The following is a 22,290-nucleotide window of genomic DNA, read 5'->3' on the forward strand; positions in this document are numbered from 1 at the left end:
TCGCCTGTTTTAATATATTATGGATTGACGTTAATGTCAACCCTTAACGTTCACTTGTTTTTTAATATATTATGGGTTGGCGTTGACGCGAACCCTCAAAAATTAAAAAAAGGTTGGCCACGCCAATCTTTTTTAATTTTTTTTCAATTTTTTTAATTAAATGTCAATCTTATTTTGAAATCTGAAATCTACAGAATAAGGTTCTATAGGTCTGTCAAACTTTTTTTTTTCAGTAAAAAATTTTTTATTTTGAGATTATAAGAATGGATAACTCAACTACATGGATATTCAAGATATTAAAAAGGAGAAGAAACAGCATGTGGTGTTGAGTTTAGCCATATGTGTATTTTTTGGTTGCCTAAAACAAAGCAAGAAAATAAAATTATAATTTAATCCTTACAATGTTATTTTTTAAAACTACTATATAACCTTAAATTAACAAAAATGACAAATCACTTCAAATATCCAAAATACATAACACTCATATTTCCTTTCCCAGGTTGTCACCCATCCCATACTCCTAAGCCACGATCATGTCCAAACTTTGTTAACAAGTTAATCTACTTCGTCAACATTATCATCAACTCTCAAAAACAATAATCACTGATGAAATCAAATAGTGCAAAACTGTGTGACAAAACCTATTTGTGTCTTATTGCATCAACAAGTCAATAAGTTGATCTCATAGTCTATGAAGAGTCGATCGATGCCAAGATATTAGATGCAATTTGTGGTGGTGGCAGTGAACAATATTAAGAGACTAAGATTTCAAATAATTACAAGGACTAATTTGCAAGGAAGAGTTGAAAAATACTGGAGAAGATAGATGAATATCATAGATAATGATGTAATAATTTGCCAGAGGTAAAAATATATCGTTTAAAGTAAGTTGCATTAACCTAATTTTAGATTAATTGAAATTTTCATCAAATTTGAGTTTATATATAATAAATCAATTAAATTATTTTTAGTAAGAGTAAACAATATTTCAATAATCAAAATCGACAAAACTTGTTGTTAGTGAAAGGGTGAGCAGGTGCGAGTGTTCTAATGAAAAAATGAGAATCAAAGTTGAAGCTAGTCAATTTCTAAAATCTAAGAATTAGGGTTAAAACCTATTAGATTGATTTTGTATACTTGACAATGTTCATACAATCGTCAAAATATCCATAGGAAAGGAAAATGAATTAAAACCTCGAAATTAGTATGTAATGAAACATCACAAATGTTTTGAAGTCAAGTATAGAACTGCAGCAGCGTCGTCAACAAGGATTGTGCTTTCATTGCAACGAACGCTTCACAGCTGATCACGCCTACAAGCGCCTATTTTTCTTAGAAATTAAGCAAGACCCGATAACATTACTGAAGAAGGGATAGAGTCAACCACCATTGAAGACCCTACACCTTCAGAGATCTCCCTTCACACCCTCTCAGGGGTTATGAACCCTCCGACCATGCGAGTAAGAGCTCAATATAGTTGGTTACGTCTGACCATTCTGATAGACTCTGGCTCGACACATAATTTCCTTCATGAAAGGGTAGCTCAAGCCATAAGAATTCCTATAAAGCATAAAACCACAATGACTGTCATGGTAACTGAAAGATTAAATGAAGAGAATAAATACAAAACAAACATCTATGTCAAGAAAGAAAGCATCAAAGCATACATTTACAAAAGAGAGAAAAGATAAAAGTTTTACCTACTTCTTTGTCTCCTATATGGATATAGGATGATGAAATGAGTTTACCACTTTCAAGACCTCCAAAGAAAATCCACTACCAAGCTAAAATACAATGTTTGTTGTGCGATAGAGAGATAAGAGAGAGTTTCACAATTTAATAAGAGAAATTTTAGTTTAAAATTGACTAACTCACTTTGAATAAACTAACTTCATTCTTTTATAATAGTGGTTAGTTATAATTTTCTAAAATTCTATTATCGGTCCACCAAAATATTGATTTAAAAATTTGTCATACATATATATCTCTAATATATTTTAATTACATTAATTTCATCTCACTAATATTTTAATTTTTAATATGTTATCTTTGTATTCATATAATATTTTATTTGATTTATATTATCCTTCAAAAGGTGCTAGCTTTTTTAAGGATAACAATGAGATGTACATTGGTTGCTTCACAAGTTCCAAACCAAAGGACTAGACCAATTGGATTTCTTAGGCTAAATATTGTTATAACACAAGTGTTCATACGGCTACCTGTCAACACCCTTTGAGGTAGTATATGGATGACCATCGCCATCTCTCCTATGTTACGTTCCGAGCACAAAAATAGTGTAATCAATGGAAGAGTCGCTTATTCAACGAGACAAGGTTCTTAAAATGCTTAGAGAAAGGCTATTAGCTACTCAAAATAGGATGAAGATCATTCATGACACAACCCACTCGGAAAGACAATTTCAAGTGGGGGATTGGGTGTATCTCAAGCTCCAACCATATTGACAACAGTCAGTAGCAGTACGAGCCTACCGAAAGCTAGTTGCTCGGTATTATGGGGTTACAGTCCATTTAAAATACTAGCAAAAGTTGGTCAAGTTTCATATAAGTTGGAACTTCTTACATATAGTAAACTTCATCCTATCTTCCATCTTTCTTTGCCTAAAAGACAAATAGGGATCTGCGGCAAGTCTCCCTAACGTTTCCAGTCATGGAAAAGGAAGCTCTGAACCAGCTGAAGTCATCTGAGCAAGTCATAGCTCTTCTAATCGTAAGCAGTTAGTTCACTGAAAGAACACTCCAATTTCAAAGGCAACATGGCTTAAAGAGGCAAACTTCAAAAGGGATTTTCCTACTTTTTCTTATCCTTGAGGACAAGGATAGTCTGCAAGGGAGAGAAAATGTTACAGTCCAAGTCAAAGCCAACAGAAGGGTGAAAGAAGCTTGTCAAATAATTATCCATTTGTTTATTGATAATTTTAGGCCAAAGGAATAGTTTCCCACCAACGTATAGTGAAATCTCCAACTTTTACCCTCCAATTTTTAAAGTTTGAAAAGTAACAAAAACTCCCCTAGGGTTTGTTCCTCTTCTTCCGACATCGATTTCTCCTTCCCTAGTTGTCGATTGTCCTCCCTTCCCCCTTATTTCTCCTTCAGTCTCTCTTTCTTGCCTCTCTGACTTTCTTTGGTCAGAGATGAAAATGAATCAGATGAAGATGAATAGTCTTCATCTTCGTCTCTCTGACAAAGATTCATCGTTTTCGTATGAGAGAAAAAGATCAATTGTCTTCGTCTGGATATAAAGACGACGTGTCTTCATCTCGACAAAGACCAATCATCTTCGTCTCTAACTGAAGACGACTAGAGAGGCAAGAGAGAGAGACTAGAGGAGAGATAAAGGGGGGAAGGGAGGACGGCCGACAGACAGGGAAGGGGAAATCGACATTGGAGGAAGATAAACAAACCCTAGGGAGGTTTTGTCAGTTTTCAAATTTTGGGTTGGGGAAAAAATATAAGTTTTTAAATATGAGAGAGAAAAATATGATAAAACTTTAATTTTTTTAGTAAATAATGGTTTTATCTCAAATATTAACCAAAATTTGGTTGTGAGCAGGTGTTTGGCTTCTCAAATGTTAGAGGATGAAAATTTGGAATTCCAATATACCTTGGGTGGGAGCCATAATTTTACCATTAGAACCTAGTTAATAGGAAACAGATAGGTGACTTTTTCACGGTTGCAAGCCTACGTATTTAGGCTCTGGTTATTAAAAGTTGTTGGTTTCTCAAGAAATTGAGAAAAGTAGAACCTAACCCATATACTGGTTATAACATTTGAGGAATCGGATTGGACCAATTAAAATTAAAACGATGTATTATTTTTCTAGAAAAATTTGATTTGGAGAAAAAATTAATTTACTTCCCTTCCAAATCAAATTTTCTTTTTTGATTGACCTTACATTATATGAATTGTGATCAAGATCACGACTTATCAATGTCATAAAATGTCAAAACTTTCATGGCACCTCGATTTGTCAACAAAAACTTTTGCTTTATTTTAGATATGACAAGACACCCTTTTCAAGAATTCATAAGACAAAATAGAGAGAAAACAAGTTTTAAAAAAATGCATAAAATTTGGGCTTACTTTAACTTCCAACACTCCGGTGTTAAAGAATGGTCTCTCTTGTGATCTTTGCAATAATTATATATCATATGATGAGTTTGAGCCCATCTCATTGCCCAATATTGTTGCCGGCTTAGCTTGCCAGACAGGTAAGGAGAGGCAGAAACAGGGCGACACCAGGTGGGTGCATAGGCCGTGCAACCGCTAGCTTTGAAATTGGTATATTTAGCTACAAATGGTTGGTATCTATAATCAACTTTGTATTTTCCATCTTCTGTTGCCCAAGACGAGGCATCCCAAATTGAACCATATACCCACATTGGTCTTAGGGGAAATGTTGCTGCACTCTTCCTTGGATACCTTCTTATGGGCACATCATCAACAAAAAATCTGAAAATGATATGAATCGGTTAATAAATTATTCCATTATTCTCAATAATAATACATAGATACTGTATCATTGGTTTTATGGCCTGACATCCATGTGATGTTACTTTCTTTCAATTATTGCCCATGTCAGGTCACTTGGCCCTTGAAAGATATCTGTACATAACTTATGTTAATAATAATTGAACTATAGTTGTAGCCAAAGAGCATAATGCAAGTGAACAACTCCAGGCGCATTATGTCATTTTTTCCATGCTAAATATAACTTTTAATGGATCCATTATATTATATTTGCTGATATAATTAATATGATAAATATTTTATCATGTTATAAGAAGATCTCCTAGTTCCATCCTGCCACCCATGTGATGTTTTTATTATTTTAACACATTTTTTCTTCTTTTTCTGAAGATATTTAACGTATTTTAATTTATCAAAGAAACAGACAAACCAACATCTAAACCTTAGCTTAAAAAATGTGCCATGACTTTTAGTCACATGATATGTTGAAGATGAAGCAAAAACTAAAACTTACATGAGATCTTTAGGACTCCATAGAACGGCATAATGGTGAAAATTTTTGGTGGGATCAAACCATAAATGAAATTTCATTTCTCTCCCAATGATTTTTCCATCTCCACTTCCTCTAATGTAAACATTTGTCTGTAAAGTATAAGGCTTCCCAAATGTGGTTCCCAGAAACTCAATGTCCACTTCATCATGTTGCCCTGGATGAGCCTCACTATTTGAAAGCTGAAAAAAAAAACATTATATTGAAATTTCATGTCAAATCAAGCATATAATGAGAGTATAGATATTAAAAGTCTTATTCTCACATAAAATGCTGTTATAACTCCTGCTGTATAACCAGGTTGAAGCTTAATGGATGCTCCAAAATAGCCTGACCTGAAAGGCTTAATTGACTTAAAACCACTTCCTGTTATCAAAACACAAGAACTGTGTTACAGAAAAAGAGGAGATTTCTGAAGTAATAAAAAGTTTGACCTGAAATTAAATTACCTGAAGTACTATCAAGCCAGATGGTTAATGCATTATTGTCGACATATTGGTGCTGAGGACCCCAGAGATTTCTGAAGCCTTTGTAGAAGCTCATGGACCTGAATTTGGAGCTTGGCCAGTAGCCTGGAGAAGGTGGCCAATAGGCATTGGTCAAAGGAAGAAGAAGAAAGAGAAAGAGAAAGAGAAAGAGAAAGAAGTGATGAGCCATGAAGAAGGAGATTGAATTTGAGCAAAGAGAATGAGGAAAATTATATGAATATAAGTGCAAAATTTGAGAGTAAGTGAAAGATCAAAAGAGTATGGCATTGCAGTTGCCATAAATAAAAAGATTAGTGGACCCTCCTTGGAATAGTAAAGAAAATGTCGATGTATAGCAAACAAGCTAAAAAATTGTAGACCATGTAAAATGCAGAAAGTACTTAATATATGGGTTTTCTATCCCCATTGGAATTGTTCACAACTACTTCCATTCCCATTCTTTATAAGAAAAATGTTCACTTGCTGAAAGCTAGAATAAAAAATATACACACCCAATGGGCATCTCACAGATCTCTTTTTTGGTGCGGTTTTCACGTCATAAGAAAATATAAACTTGAAGCTCTGTCTTAAGGGAAAACTCTAACAGTGTGTATTTCAGATCGACGTTTTTTCAGAAACCCTTTTTTTTCCATTTGATGTTTTGGATGTTTAGTTGTTACTGGAAGATTACTGGATCTTTGGTTGTTGCTTGAAACTTTGTACTTCACTTTCTACACAGATCCTAATTATAGTTCCATATTTCTAAGAAATATATAGCTTGACTAATGGCTATGGGATAATAACTATTTGAATACTTTCTCCTTATATACTGGCTTTTAAGATATATCCAGTATTGGTTGTTATACCTCCTTTTAGTTGCAAAAGTTTACATCGTAAGAAAATATGAAATTGATAGTTGTTGTTATTTTAGATGGCAGGCAGTTCAAAGATCCCTTTTCCATTTAAATCTACTTTAACCCTCAAGGCCTTATCTATTGAGAGTCTTGGTCTTGGACTCGTAACTTCATGGCAGAGTTTCTGCACAGAAGTTAGGGTCAAATTTTTTTCCTCATTTAAAGCATGCAATGTTTGATTGCTCTCAAATATTGTGCTTTTTACCATGCAATTTCTCCACATGGTATTGTCAGGTTCCAATGTGGATCAGATTTCTTTGTGAGTAATAATGACGCGTATTTCAACCTCTGAGACTCATTACCAAAATGGGGCATCAGGTATCTCGTCAGGACCCTTGTGATGGATTTCATTATAATCCTGTTCTTGTCATTGATTCACTTATCAAATGGAATAATTAATAATCATAAAAGTTTTTATGAGATTAGAGACCTTATTTTCTTTATATTATATTCATTATGAAGCCTTTTGAGAAGCAACTAATTTAAGGGGACAAGTAAAGATTCCAAATTGTGGCCAAAAAGCCACGAAATTGAAACTTACACCAATAACTTGTATCTTTTTCGATGAATAAATGTAAACCGACAACTTTTCTTTTCTTCTCAAAATTGAACGTGTTTTTTCCTTGCACTAAATTTTTCATCACCAAATCAGTGCTAAATTTAACGTAAATATTGTGTCGGCCAAGCAGTAATCCAGGTGGCATTGGCTCCTCCATACCGACAATATTAGGAGATTATTATAGCTAAAATTAATATCCATTTTCTTCTTCCTTTACGTTTTAAATGCCTAATCTGACTGATGATGAAAGCTAATTATAAGTAATCAACCTTTCAATGATTAACAAGTAAAATTCTCATGACTTTGGATACTGACTAAATCAGTGATTAGTGATTGGTTAAAGCATCAGTTATGGAAGTGAAGATTTCTTCCTTCCACCGACACTTAATTAAGAGATCACTTATAAAGAGTACATCTTACATACATTGCAATTGGACCTTCTCTTTTTATTAGTACTTGGGGGCGCAATCTCTACATCTTATCAACATTATATAAATTTGTTTGTTGGTTAGGACACAAAGTAGGAATTGCTACTACAAAATTTCTAATCTTATTAAACTTGAAATATTAATGGATGATGGGCTTGGCAAAATCTTAAGTTGTCTTTTTTTGGGCCGAATGAAGGTTTAGGATGAAAGTCAAATCTCATGACGTTATTGGATGGGGGTGAGGTGAGCAAATTTCCCTCTTGAAATCGACAACGCAGCCTGGGCACTAAACTCTGATTTCGGTTTATATGCATGATCCACCGATCTTGAGTTGAGTAGGTTTCGGTTTCAGTCTTTGTGAAACCGGCAGGCTTTGAATTCCATCCCTTAACAAATCAGAACCGACCCAAGAACTGAATTCGGGATAGCATTTGAAGTATCTGATCGGCTACTTTTATTTATTTATTTCTTCAACAGAACAACACTGTTTTGTTGCTATATAATAAAAAGATTCCCAGCAACCACCATTCAACGTTTCCATACTTTTCACGCCTTGCAGACAATTTGCGATTTTTCAACTGATCTGAATCCTTTCTAGATTTCTCAACATTTTTCCTGTAAAGCTCAACTCTCCTAAACTTAAAACCTTGATTTCTCGATTTGCTATTGTTGGTGCTCAATAGAGCTTTTGTTTTTGGTTGTTCAATGACACACTTACATCTTTTCTTCTATGAATTTTAAATAAAAGGCTCCATAGCCGCTGCAATTTGTACTTTCTGCAGTTGGTGATCTATACTTGTATAAACTTTCACATGTCACAAAATGGGCAATATCCTTCTTTTATGTGTTCTTAGAGGAGTGAACTGTGGTTAGCTTAAGTTAATGTTAATTTTCCACTTCCTATTCGAAACTTTACAGTTTTGTTTGTTAAAACAAAAGGCATTGGAATGTCCATCATGCTGCTGGATGCAGTGGACGTTCTTAACTCCTCTGCAATTGTTGCCAATGGACAAATTAGTTCTTATTTTACTAGTTCAACCGCACATCATCAAGTTCGGAGACTGTTCTTACCCTTGCAGGTCTATACTCTTGGCCCTGTATGAGAGGTTCTTCTGGCAAAGTTCACTTAAAAGAAAATTTGACAACATTATGATAATTCACATAATGTTTATTAAATATATTCTTTTAATTAAAAAAAAAGTTTTATATATTAAAACAAAACAAAATATTAAAAAATTAGACAAATATTCATAAACTTATAGAATTATTTAAAATTTTGACATAGTAATTGGGGAGGGGTTTACGCGATGGACCGCGCTCACACACGAACTAATTTTTGTTAAGTTTACTCTCGTTTCTGATCATTAAATTCCTGCTGAACATTCGAGATCTTTCCCTCGAGAGTCTTCATTTCTTTTTGCACTACCACTCTGACTTTATCCTTTTAGCCTTTTTCCAATTTCTGGAATCTTCAAAAAGAAATCTTTAAACTCTTTTTAATATACTTGAATACACTACTCTATCTTGTTCACTTGTTTCATTCGTCTTTGTACCGCAAATCCTTTACGTCTTCTTCCCTCATCTCAAAGTTCAAGCCAAAGGTAGAGTCTTTTGCTCTTCTTCTTTCCTTCTAATTTAAAAGTTTAGATTTTTCCAAATGGATTTTCGTTTTAGAGAAATTTTTATAATTATGATATTTAACATATTCTGGTAACGCTTTTGACATCGTTAGATTTCTGTATTTGGTTGTTTATTATTTGTTAGCGGTTGGGGTTGAACAAAATTTTATTCAATAATTTAAGTTAACGTATTGGGCCTAGCCGCACAGCTGCAGTTTAAGTGGTCATACCTAAGATAAAATAAACTTGGAATCTTTAACATTTGAACAGTGATTTCTGTGGCAATTAGGTGTTAACAGATATTTAGAAGTATGCACTGGAACTTAATTTGACGTTTTGCAGAAGAAAATGAGCTAATACATAAAGGGCCTTTGCATAGAATAAATAGTTATATCATAAGTGACCTTGATATATGTTGTATAACTTTATTGAAATTTGTTGATGATGGTGAGTTTGTTATGATACTATTTTGTCTTGCTTTTATTAGTGTGGCATGTTTTTGTTGGTGAATTTAGCAAAAGGATATGCAAACAATTGTTTAGGAGTTTCGGATCATTAAGGAGGACATAATTTTAATTGCTTTGATGGATTTCAGACACCACAGAATGGAGAAAGTGATATGTTTATTTAATTTAAAAAATATGGAATGTTGGTTTGTTGCTGATATTAAGGCAATGCACTATGCAGCCAGCAAATTTTATTGGCAGTTCAGAAATTTTAGGTCATGTTTTAATTAGATTATATGTTTTAATAAAGGTATGGGATTCTTCTATGAAGAATACGTGGTGCCAGTTGGTGCGGAATTACATCAAAAACTTTAGTTAACCATGGATTGGTACACTTAGGCTCTTAGGATGTTGCAGATGAGTTCAATCCAATGATCTTCACGCTGTTGATGATGGAAGACACCCCAAATTTTCTGTAGTTTGGAAAAATTGATCATATAAGTGGGTTTATTTTTCAGGGAATTATGTCTCAGAACATGTGACTGCGGGACACTTCCACAGATTCAGCCTTGATCAAGGTAATAAGATGCTGCAAATATTGAATATTTTGTTGTTGATATCATGAGTAAATGATGAGTTTGAGGCTATCAATATTTTAAGCTTGGGAAATAATGATGTTCAATCTCCAATTATAGCTTTCTTAAGTGAACATGTTTGATTAGATTGCATGAGATACTCTTTTTATTGCCTTATCAGATGCGATAGTTTTTTCTTGGTTGGTTTATAAATTGACTCTCAGATGGGCTCTCCCTCTATACTGCTTTTGTACAGAACTGTAGTTTAGAAAGTGATTTTTGTTCATTCTGAAGATAATGGAAACCAACAGCAGTAATTCTCATTCCCATGAAAGTCAGAGTTCGGAGGTTCCCAATGATGCTAGCAAAGACAGTTCAACTGAGAAAGTGGTCTTTTTAAATCATGGTAGGTTGCTTTCTAAAAAGTGAAGATTGCCCTCAATGGCGTATCTCTTTCTTGTGAGTGGACATTTGCTACTGAGTACTTCTTTTTCAGTGATACCAGAGGCTAGCCATCAATGCTTTATAAGACTCTAGCCAGTGTTTAAATCAGGTTAACAGAATAGGCTTTAACATTATTTAACTTTCTTACTGTGCTTAACTTTTCTTTGTGCGTAATGATTTCACTTAACAGTATTTTAATAAGTATCCTGATTAAATAATGATACCATCAGCATTTTAGCTTTTTTTTTAATTTTTTGGTGATATATTATTCATTGAATTGATTTGGATGATCATGCTATTCAGCTGAGATAGCTTGGCATGAGAGGAGGAAGCAGTGGGTGGTGTTAAGTCTCAAAAGTCAAAGAGATTACCTAGAGAGCCAGTTATGAGGCATGTAATATATAGCTTGTTCTTTTTGATGCTGCTGGCATGCATACATTCAGTAAATAGCTAAGAATTGTTTTTCCAACATTATTTTTGGTTTCTTTAGTTTATTTGCTGGTACCTTAAATTTGTATAATACAAGTGGATGTAATCTGATCCAGATCTTAGGAATCACATCTTATTATCACTCATTGAATATTAACTTTGGTTGCTTCAACAATTGCATCTGTGTATCATAGGATTGGATCACTGAATTGTATTAGTGGTTGAGTTTTTTATTTGCTTTTCTGTCATCTGCATGTTAGCACCAGATATGAGAAACATTTTTTTAATGTACATTCCTTAATATCTAATGTGAAAAGAATGTTCTTGAAATGACTATATCAATCTTATTATTCTTTTCATCCTCAACTTTAAGGTTTGCTCTTTGAATTATTCTTAATATTTTTTACATCGACAGTTTTTATTCTTGATCTGATCTGAGGAGTACAGTTGTTTCAGGGGAGTTTATGTCAGAGTTAAGTTGGCTGCTTTGTATTTGTCTAGGGATAGATGGATAGACTGCTTCTACATTTTCTTAATAAACCACTCCTAAGCATTGGGGAAAAAGAAAATAAAACAAAGATTATTTCAATGGAGGAAATATATGATGTAGAAATTATTAAGATACAGCATGTGAAATTGTTTTTAGCTTGACAATTATTCATCACTGACACTGATAATTTTTCATTGGTAAAATAGTGTTTAATCTAAATGTTTGCCAAAACTTAGTTTGGACTGGGGATTGCATGAAGCCCTTCTTTTATCTTGTTTTGTCATGCAAAATTTTTCACTGTGGTTGGAATCATATGCTAGGGAATGGGAATCTGTACAATGACCAACTAGTGATTTATATAAGGCCAAAAGACTTATTCCCACCCAAGGTTTGTTGTAAACCTAAACTAGTACCTGCTAACTTTGGAAAACCCAAATTTCTACCTATAGACTGTTAAAATTAACTAAAACAATTAATTTTAGAGATAAAATTGTCATTTAACTAGTAATATATTAACAATATAACACATTATCCATTTTTATTTTAGGTTTAAAAAATTAATAATTTTCTTCCAGAATAAATCTTTGAAAAATCACATTTTCTTCTTTAGAGTTTCTTTCTTTTGTCTCTTCCCTTCTCTGGCCGGATTCTCTCTCTCTCCCATTTTCTTCCACTATTTTGGCTTCTCTCTTCCTTTTCTACCCTTTCTGAACGCCAAAAAATCATAGATCTCTAGATGAAGCAAGAGACAAATCTCTTGCTTCATCCAGAGACAAATTTCATCTCCAAAGATAGCCTTGTCTTCATCTTTGGACGAAGAAAAGGTTGTCTTCGTCCAAAGACAACGTTCATCTCTAGGCAAAGCAAGAGATTCTAAAGATCTGCAATTTCCGATGTTGAGAAGGGGAAGAAAAGAGAGAGAGAAGCCAAAATAGGGGAAGGAGAGAGAATCCGACCAAAGACAGCGCCGGAGAAGGGGAGGGAGAAAAGAAAAAAAAACCTTAGAGGGAAAATGTGATTTTTTTTAAGTTTAATCTTAGAATTAACTGTTTCAGCTAATTTTAACAGCCCATGAGTGAAAGTTTAGGTTTTCAAAAGTTAGCGGATACTAGTTTGGGTTTACAACAAACCTTGGGTGGGAATAAGTATTTTGGCCTTTATATAATTGTAAAGGGCATACACTCTGCTTCCTAATGAAAATAATTGTTGAATCTTCGTTTGCAGCTGGACCACAACTTACGAGGACCTGCTTTGTTCTAATGAACCTTTTCAACGGCCAATCTCACTAGCAGTAAGTTTTCATTAGGGTAGCACCTTCTGAGTTTTCACTTTTAGGAAAATGTTGATATTTACGTAATTTCATCTGGTGTAACTGCAGGAGATGGTGGATTTCTTAGTTGACATCTGGCATGAAGAAGGCCTTTATGATTAGCTAAAGTTTTCTGAGGTGATTGCACAGTTATGTTTGTGCAGATTGACAAAACGACATAGGTTGTACAGAAACTAAATCCTGAAAGTTGATTAAAAACGTATAATGTAGATCACAGTGACGTGTAGAGAATCAGCATATCTTGGAATGTCATTTCATTGAAGGCTCAGGTAAGACTATTTTACACACATAATGACGGATACTTTAATCTGGTTTATAAGGTTCAGGGTTTAAATTGAATTAAATCTCCCAAGATAAGTTTTTGAGGTTGAGCTTAAATGTGATGGACGATGTAATGGGCTCCAATCAATGGTAGCTAAACCTGCTGTGAGTAGTAGATCAAGAACCCCAGAGTCAGTTATCTTAAAAGTGGAGTATTTGATTGCATCTCTTGAAATTCTGAAAGGGCTTAATGTGGGAAGCTCATCACTATTTCTTTTAGAGTCCTACAAATCTCTCAAACAAGCGCTATTCATGCTCAAATTATTGTCAATGGCACCATCAGCAGACTATCTCCAATTTTGCCTTGTGGGGTTCCAAAGATGGTCTTCTTCACTCTCAATACATCTTTCACAGTTTGTTAAGCCGATTATATATATCTGGAGCACTATGATCAGAGGCTACTCTCATATTGATTCGCCTTATCAATCACTCGTCGTCTATATGTACTGCTTTCTAGAGGAATTGTATCCCCAAATAACTTCACATTCCCAAAATATCTCAACTCTTGTGCGGGTCTCTCAAGCCCGAACACAGGATTTTTTATTGCTTACATTCCCATAATGTCTTAAATCTTGTGCCAGTCTCCCAAGCCCGTACTCGGGATTTTTAGATTCATTGTCATATAAATATGTTTGGCTTCCAGTTGGTTCTCTTTATAAGGGATGCGTTGCATCATTTTTTACTCAATCTTGGGGGTGTACGAACCATGCCCGGAAAGTTTTTGATAAGGTCCTTTTAGAGATCGTGTCATATAATAACACCATGATAATGGGTATGCTCAAGTTGAGCAACCTTGTGCTGCTTTGTGGCTATATAGAGAGAGAAAAAAACTTCGATATCCAGCCTGATACATTTACTAATATCGCTTTGTTCTGTGCTTGTTGAATGATCCTAGGATTGTGAAGCGAATTCATGCTTTATTTATTAAGAATTTGCGTAATGTTGATTCTAGTACGTTGCTAAAGACAGGAAAAATGTGGGTTTTTGAATTTCGGCCAAGCAGGCATGAACTCCTTGAACTGGAGCCTAATCATGGAGCTCACTATGTTTATTATATGATTTGCTTGCCAATACAATCATAGGAAGAAGCCACAAAAGTGAGGAAACTGATGGACAACAAAGGCATTCATAAGCCATCTAGGTGGAGTTATATTGAGTTTTCTGGCGAAGTAAAGGAGATTAAGTTGATGCTCAAAGACATGACTATGAAATTGAAAACTGCATGTCATGCCCCAATAACAACACAATTGGCGTTTGATGGAGATGAGGAAGAGAAGGAAACACTAGTTTCTTATCACAGTGAGAAATTAGCATTATCATTTGGGTTGATAAATTCCAGTCCGGAAGAAACTATAAGAATTAAAGGATTCTTCGGATTTGTGCTGGCTGTTACTCAGCCTTTAAGCTCCTTTCAGAAATTTGTAGGATCCACCATTTCAAAAATGGAACTTGCTTTTTGTATGAATTTTTGGTAAATATTTTCTTCAGTATTCAATACAGTGGAATAGCCTGTTCTTTGGCGACTGACCATTTTTAAGTATCAAGAGTTTGATTAAATAAAGTGCATTTGTTTAAATTGTTTGTTTTGTTTTTATTTTCTTTTAAACTGCTATTATTGAAGGTCAATTTTCTTCTGCATTTCATTATTTTTTTTCAATTTTAATTAAAGTTACAAACACAAGGCTAATTACATATGAAACAAATATTAGTATCTTCAATTTACCATTTATTTTCCTATATGTGATTGCCATCATTTCACTTATTGTTACGATTTATTTTCTACCATTTTTGCATAAAAATGAATAAATAAATAATCTTCTCGTAGAATAAACAACTTGTGGCATAAGTACCACATCTTCTGTTAAATTCCAAAACCATTTTTTTAATTTCGACGGAGAAATTATCCAAAATTTGTATTCAAAAAACCTATTTTTAACATTTATTTCATGTTTCGTTGCGGTTTCCTATTCCTGAAGTTCTGAGTCCACGAGAGTCAGCAATCTTATCAATTTAAGACAACCCATTTACTTAATTTGATCAAAAATCTGATCTTTGCAGAAAGATTCGGATAGTTTTTGGCAAAAGAGTGAGCTTTTTTTAATTTAAGAAATTCCATTTGGTTTTGATTTGGTGTTGAATCTTGATTTGTGAGATATTGGTGTATTAAGGCCTATGGAGATCGATAAAGCAATCAAAGAAAGAGATGACCGGAGGCTCAAGATCAAGTACAACAACGCCATATATGTTATACGAAGAGTTCTTGCTTTGTACTCGTGAGTTTTTCATTTTTGTTTCTTTATTTTGTTCCATTTTTTTATTATTCATAAATTTAATGTAAAAGTCTTTGGATTTGAGCCTTCATTTTGATGAAGATAGAGCTATAGAATTGAATATGGAATTCTGATTATCTTGATTTGTTGGTTTGGATTTTGAGCAAAGCAATGTCGCCTGTTGGTCCCAAAAGGTTCTCTTGATATAGATTCACATTCAAGAAATAATTTGTTTTTCGCTTTAAACTTAAATTCTAATGGTCAGTAGGCAAATTGGGATCGCTTATAGGCTCAAAACTTACCTTGCAAACATTACACTCCTGCCATCTATACAAATTGTTAACAATCATGTCTTCGATTCTATATTGTAGTGGGGTCTTATGATTCTTTTATATATTCAAGTTCTCATTACTCCTTTTTTCCGGAGTTTGCACTTTGCGGATATTTCTTTGTTAACCGCCCATTATTCAAATGATCCTGAAGAGGCAGGATTATTCTTTCAATAACCATATTTAGCGAAAAAACAGCCACCAGCTTCGGGCCAGTCAACAATTCTCCCTTTAATGTAATGAAAAAAATCTTTTATTTCCATCAATTGCAGGAAAATTATGAACTTTGATTAAATTACTTATGCCTGGGACATCCCTAATATCTTTTCTGAATCAGTTTATTGATCTCATTGGCTGCGTGAAGCCTTTTAAATCCTTGGATTACTGCAAAATGAAGTATTTAAATCTGCGTTTACAATTTAACTGTTAATTCTTCTGAAAATATAATTTAGCAATGATATGATCTTCCTATTTGTTCATTTTTCAAGTTTGTATTGCTCAATCATGCCTGTTTTGTTTTTCGCCAAATGAGGAAATAAATGTGAATGTCGAGTGCTAGAAAATTTTTTGTGTTCTCTGTACTGCATGATGTTAATCATTGTTTGTGATTATCCCCTGGTATTGAATGAGTTTACTGATTCTTGACGAGTACTGAATGAACCACCTCAACAGCATTGCAGAGGTTGCCCTCAGCTTCAATGGAGGAAAGGATTCAACTGTAAGTTCAAATATGCAACTTTTTTTAATCATGACCTTAGGTTTCTTTGTTTCAGTGATAGTGACAGGGACCTGTTATTGTTTAGGTTCTGTTGCATCTACTTAGGCCTGGCTGGTTTCTGCATAAAGGGGAACAGAGTTGTTCTAATGGGAGTCTCAATTACTTTCCAGTTGGGACAATTTATTTTGAGAGTTCTTCTGCTTTCCCTGAAATTAATTCATTTACCTATGATACAACGAAAGTGTAAGAGAATCTCTTCCCCCTAACCCCCTGAAAAAAAAAATAAATTAGGGGTGTACATAATTCATTTCAAACCATAAAACCGGATTGAACCGCTTAAAAATAACGGTTTGATTTGTAAAATGACTTAGTTTGGGTTAATAAATTTTTTAAAAACAATTTACAATTTGGGTTGTTGTTCGGGCGATTTGCAAACCGAACTAAACCGTAAACTATATTTGATTTTATATATATATTTGACATAATTTTTTAAGAAGCAATTAGGTGTACAACTTTTTTTTCATATTTATTTTGCATTTTCTTTACATGTATATTGTATATATATTTCAAATTTATTTTACATGTTTATATTATATTCTAGAAAATTATAATTTTATTAATTTTATTAAATAATATATATTTAGAAGTAAATAATTTTAATAGGTTTAAACCATAATTCAAACTAGACCAAACCGTATTTTTTTAGTTTGGTTTGGTTTAATTTGAAATCTAAAATAATTTGATTTAGTTTTGAAAATTTTCCAAATCATTTTTTCCTGTTTAGTTTGAAAAAACTCTTAAACTGTACCAAACAAGACTGTTGATGTATTTTCGGCTACCTCTCCAACCCTAGCTTCCAAGTCTTTATCAAATCTCTATTTGGCTAAAGCCACCATTGAGAATGAAGAATTAGCTCTATGCAAGCCCAAAGATTCATTGCTTTTTCCATCTTGGCCCAACTTTATTTTTGGGTGCAATCTCATTACTTGCATCCAAGACCTTAATGAAATGGAAACTTAAATGAGTCCAAGAAGCCAACTACAAGCCCACTTGAAGCCCAAGTAAATGAGGCAGCCCTCCATCACTTAAATGGAGCCCAAGATGCCATGAAGCCCAAGATGCCATGAAGCCCAAGATGCCATGAAGCCCATTTAGTTGGATTGCAACTAAAAGGGACGCAAGTAACTTTAGTTGGTGGACATAGTTCCACCTTTTAGGGAAAAGTTGTTCCCTTTTGTTGTTTTATTTAATTAATATAGTATGGCCTTAGTATTGAATGAATGGTTAAGCTTAAATGAAGGGAAAAGCTTCTATGTCAAATTAATGCCCAATTTTTGCCACCACTTGCTCTTGTATATGAAAGTGGATTTTCACTTGTAAAGGCTAGACTTCTTTGATAATAAAATATTCAAGTAAAGTTTTGTAGCTTTTCTTTAGTTGTTTTTTCCTTTATCCAATTCATCTTGGAGGAAGAATTGATGGTGGAAGACCCCAAGGTTGGTGGAAATTTCTTTTATGCCTTGGTTAACTTTCTTGTTACCCTTGAAATCCAAAGTGTAAATGTGTGTTGTATGCCCAGATACTGTTCACAGTGTGTGATTTTGCCATTTTCAGATTTTGTCATCAAACTTTGAAACAAGTTTTGAATGTCTTGTTGGTTGAGTTGTGATTGTTATAATATACCATTAGAAAGCTCTTTGAATACCCTTTCCAATGATCTATACTTTGAATGTTTTGGAGGTCATTTGATTGGTTAAATTGGAAGACAAAGTGCTGTTGTGTCATATGAACATTAATTTCCAGATTTGAGTTTGTGAATTGTTGCATTGCCTTGATGGATATGCACCAACTGTGCACATCTCTAAAATAAATTTAAGCAAGAATAAGGTATTTCTCTTTGGAGCCTATTGTTTGGAAAGCATCTAGTAGCTTACTGATTTTCTTATTTGAGCAGATATGGTTTGCAACTGGATATCATTCGCTCAGGTTTCAAGTCTGGTTTGGAGGCTTTACTAAAGGCTAAACCAATTAGATCTATTTTCAATTATGAAAAACGATTATATTTTTTAAATAATCTTCTATGGTTTGTAAAATATTTTATATATCTTTTTTAAACTTGCAACTAGGCCAAGAACAGTTCTCGCCAAGTTCACCTGGATGGCCAGCTTTCATGAGAGTGAATCCTATATTGGATTGGCCATACAGGTGTCTTGGTCAACTATAAGCTCTTTTGGTTGCCATGGCTGCTGAATGATCTAATGACTATCATAAGTTCAAATCAAGTAGCTGATGGTTGATAATTTCATTTTCTTTTTCTAGATAGTTACTCCTGTTAGTCTGTTGAGAAACACAAAAAGGTTGTTCCATATGTTTGTTAATGAATGCTATTATTTCATAGGATTTATTCATTTAGAAAATGTGAATATACCACTAGTTGCCAACTCACTAGCTAGAAAACATAAAATTTGTATTTCAAGCAGCTAAAGGAAAGCTTCATGGTATCATTTTTGTGTAAATTTAATTTATATTGGAAAAAACATTCATTACTTGACTTCAGAAAAAAATTGATGAATTAAGAGTTTAACTTAATTGGGCATGCTTAGATTGGCATATTTGTGGTGCATTAGCATTATTGTCATTGTTATTAGCTATCTCTATGCATGGTTGTTATGATGATTCAATGTTACTTTGACAGAGGTGTGTGGGCCTTCATTTTAACTTGCAAGGTGCCTTATTGCAGTCTTTATGATCAAGGGTAAGGAGATTCCTCTATTGCTCGAAATTTGAAATTTGTTTCTCACTTTCCTAAGTTCAGGCCATGACTCATGAGGTTTACTTAGTCCCCCAGCAATTTTTATGACATGCTTGTATGGATCAACTAAGTTTCTACTTCGTCATTTTCAACAATTTTAATTGTGATTAATATATTCATTTTTGCAGTTATACTTCAATTGGAAGCATATATGACACAGTTCCAAATGCATTACTGTGTGTCAGAAACTCATCCAGTAGCAAAGCAAAATTTAAACCTGCATATTGGCTTTCTGATGGAAGATTGGAGTGAGCAGGTAGAACAAAAAGTTTTCTCCACCAGTTTGTGGTAATCATCAAGCCATAGCAAATGGCATGGACAATGTTGATTCACATAGGAAGAGCATGCTCACAGCATTATCCATTGCTGTTGGAGATGAGATTCTGTAGGTCCGTAGTTGGCTTTACTTGGTGTCATTGGAGATGTCTGCAGAGTGGAAAATGCTTTTAGCATGTAAAAGTTGGTTTTTTACAGTGTATGCTTTATCTCAGTTCTCAAATTTTCTCTAATGCTGAAAGGAAATCAATGTGTTTGTTCAGCTGCTTTGATACTTTGTCTGGCATAGAGCATGGTTGTGTGTCACAACCTGCATTTCTCTCCCTAGTTTCTCCCTATCAATTGCTATTGCTGAAGCTTCTGGTATTTTTAATGCGTTCCATAGCTCAGGTTTGGCACCTTTGAGGATCAATTGGGACCTTTGTTGTGTAAAATGCTACATAGCATTGGTTGGAAAGTAAAACAAACTGCTGTTGTCCAGAATGATGTGAGTTTCTATTTATGAAATTCATTCAGTAAGCAGTAATTTTTGTAGGTAAATTGTTCGGCAGTGCCTTATGCAATGCAGACAAGGTGGGAACCTCAATTAGTAATTCCCATACTTTTGATGAAAATGGTCTTGTTGCATACTTATGTTGTGCCTTCTTTAGAAGGGAACTTTTAACTGCTTTATTCTGCCGGTGAGAAGATAAAAGACTCTGCTTGTTTTGTTGTTGATTTGTTGCACTAAGTCTATTTTGGTTGATTGTCTTTGATTCAAGGCGCCTAATGAGGAATTTGAAGAATATCTGAGGCATCTTATTGGTGAACACTGCACTGGTGATAAAAATGAGGTAATTTTATGTCAAGTAGTGATTGTTTCTGCATTGTGATAATCTGCTAAAATGGTGCATCTTGCTAGCAATGAGTAGGGAAATTCATATAATAATATAAGTGTTTTGAAACCAATAGCTATTAGTAATATGGATTGACTGTTTCAATTATAGGCATGATTTTTTGGGGACTTAGCTTGTCTGTTTTGTTTATAACACAGACATTGAACTGTAAAACTACTCAAATCCTAGCCTACTTCATTATAACTTGACCCTAGATCCTGGCCACCCCTGTCACACATTTGTCCTGTTTCGGGAAAATGGAAAAGATTGGTACAAGAGATATCTAATGCCTTTCTGTTTTTTGCCTTGGTTAAAGCTTTGCATTTTTGTTGGAGCGAGTTTTATGCTCCCATGTTAGGGGTATAGGTGGTTTATGTATAGTTGCTGGAAAATCATACATTTCTCCCTTCTGTTGCTCATGACTTCTCATTTCTGATGTTCTGTGTTTCTGGAATATCCATCAGCATCTAATTTTATTTCCAGATGGCATAAATGCTAGTGTTCAAGTTGCTGAAGCTTCAATTGATGTTATTCTTGAGTTTCCTCTTTAGATGGCTCTGTTGCCCGAAGGTGTCACTGAACTATTACATTACGAAGAACTGCCTATACCTTTGGTATGTGTTTCAGGTGCTTTAATTATGATGAAAATGCTTCTTCATATACAATATCAGAGGTTCAATTTAATAATAGAATGATATTGAAGCATTAACTAACAAATAACGTCATTATCTCAATCCTCTCCCCTTGTTGCATTGTCTCTCATTCACTCACATATCTATTTGGTTCCTAGCTTGAGTTGCTAATTATCCGCTGACATTTTTTCTTTTTAATTGGTTTGGTAGATCAAGTGTCAAAACATTATCATTCTTGGTGCCTCAAATATCTCTGAATTGGAAAAGGAGTGGAACGGTTTGATTGAACTAAGATGTGGTGGCTTGTCATTGATGGAACCATATACACCTTGAAGATTCACACTACATAATTTTGGTCAATATACTGACTTCCTTAAACTTTGGCACACTTTTGTTGTTGTTTCTGCTAGAATTGAAGATTTTGTTTGCCTACTTACTGCCTACATGATTTTCACGTGTTAGGTCTCGAGTATATATCAACCGGAAAAAGAGAGCACAAGAGAGTGGGACACGTGGCAATAGCAGGTTCAACAACAAATCAATTCATGCAGAGACACATGGCGGTGCAAGAGTGGAGCAGAGGGCATGCGTGCAGGCGCCAGGACCACCAACAGAAAGCAAGACAATTGGTAACAATATAAAAAAAGAGGGAGACCGTGGAGTAGCAGCATCTGAGATTTCAGAAAAAGAGGAAGATGATTTTGGGAGAGCACTAAGCCTCTAGAATTGCCTAGGGAAGCAGGGGAAAATTACTTAGTTTGTTTATTATAGCATTGATATTTTCTAATTGAGTTGGGTGATCTTTGAATGTAATGAACCTTTGTAATTTTGGTTTAACTTTAATGAATGAATTGCGGATTATCTTTTGCGAATCCATTGATTGTGTGATAGTTTGGGTTTGTTATTTACGTTGTTGACCATTGCATTGTCTGAAAGAATTGTGAACATTACTGAATTGAATACAACAAGTGAGTTTACAACTTCTGGACTCTAGCAGTAGCAAAGTTTCACCAGGTACCTAACAAACTTAGTATCAGAGTCGATGGCGAGGATGGAGGCTAAAGTCGATGGAATGGAAAAGGAGTTGGAAACCATGAGGTGTAGAATGGATAGGTTTCATAGAAGGTTAGGAGAGATGAATGACAATATATAGAACGTTAATGGACGTTTGCAAGGCATGAAGAGTAGAATGGAAACCATCAAAGAGTACCTAAGGGAGTTGAGAGAGCTTTTGGCAGTAAGGGACAGTGGACCCTCCAACAAAGGGAAAGTTCCAATGAAGCCCTAATCATCCCCGTCAGAGACATCACCGGAG

General features: G+C 34.3%; 2 protein-coding genes and 1 long non-coding RNA gene across 4 annotated transcripts; 2 read left to right on the plus strand and 1 right to left on the minus strand.

Annotated features, from left to right (window-relative positions):
• Positions 1–1,172: 1,172 nt before the first annotated feature.
• On the minus strand, positions 1,173–5,831 carry LOC123202333 (probable xyloglucan endotransglucosylase/hydrolase protein 32). Its single transcript, XM_044618208.1, has 5 exons — positions 5,491–5,831; positions 5,307–5,407; positions 5,006–5,223; positions 4,105–4,473; positions 1,173–1,560 (listed from the first exon to the last, which is right to left on the minus strand). Exons 1-5 carry the CDS (start codon positions 5,696–5,698, stop codon positions 1,482–1,484), a joined length of 975 nt encoding a protein of 324 aa, XP_044474143.1. The 5' UTR covers positions 5,699–5,831; the 3' UTR covers positions 1,173–1,481.
• A 2,844-nt stretch (positions 5,832–8,675) lies between these two features.
• On the plus strand, positions 8,676–14,600 carry LOC123201880. 2 transcript variants are annotated; one of them, XR_006498883.1, is made up of 7 exons: positions 8,676–9,010; positions 9,993–10,052; positions 10,306–10,455; positions 10,546–10,602; positions 10,797–12,703; positions 12,791–13,011; positions 14,067–14,600. It is a non-coding gene; the product is annotated as an uncharacterized LOC123201880 (long non-coding RNA). The 2 variants fall into 2 exon arrangements; XR_006498882.1 differs by lacking the exon at positions 14,067–14,600 and having other exon boundaries at positions 12,791–13,705.
• Positions 14,601–15,221: 621 nt separating this feature from the next.
• LOC123202205 lies at positions 15,222–21,851 on the plus strand. Its single transcript, XM_044618043.1, has 9 exons — positions 15,222–15,336; positions 16,335–16,380; positions 16,466–16,625; positions 19,321–19,448; positions 19,854–19,955; positions 20,230–20,301; positions 20,895–20,957; positions 21,186–21,330; positions 21,438–21,851. The coding sequence occupies exons 1-8, from the start codon at positions 15,236–15,238 to the stop codon at positions 21,306–21,308; spliced, it is 795 nt and encodes a 264-aa protein (XP_044473978.1). The 5' UTR covers positions 15,222–15,235; the 3' UTR covers positions 21,309–21,330; positions 21,438–21,851.
• Positions 21,852–22,290: the final 439 nt, after the last annotated feature.

The sequence above is a fragment of the Mangifera indica genome, chromosome 18 (genome assembly GCF_011075055.1).
Source record: "Mangifera indica cultivar Alphonso chromosome 18, CATAS_Mindica_2.1, whole genome shotgun sequence".
Classification (NCBI taxonomy): Eukaryota; Viridiplantae; Streptophyta; class Magnoliopsida; order Sapindales; family Anacardiaceae; genus Mangifera; species Mangifera indica.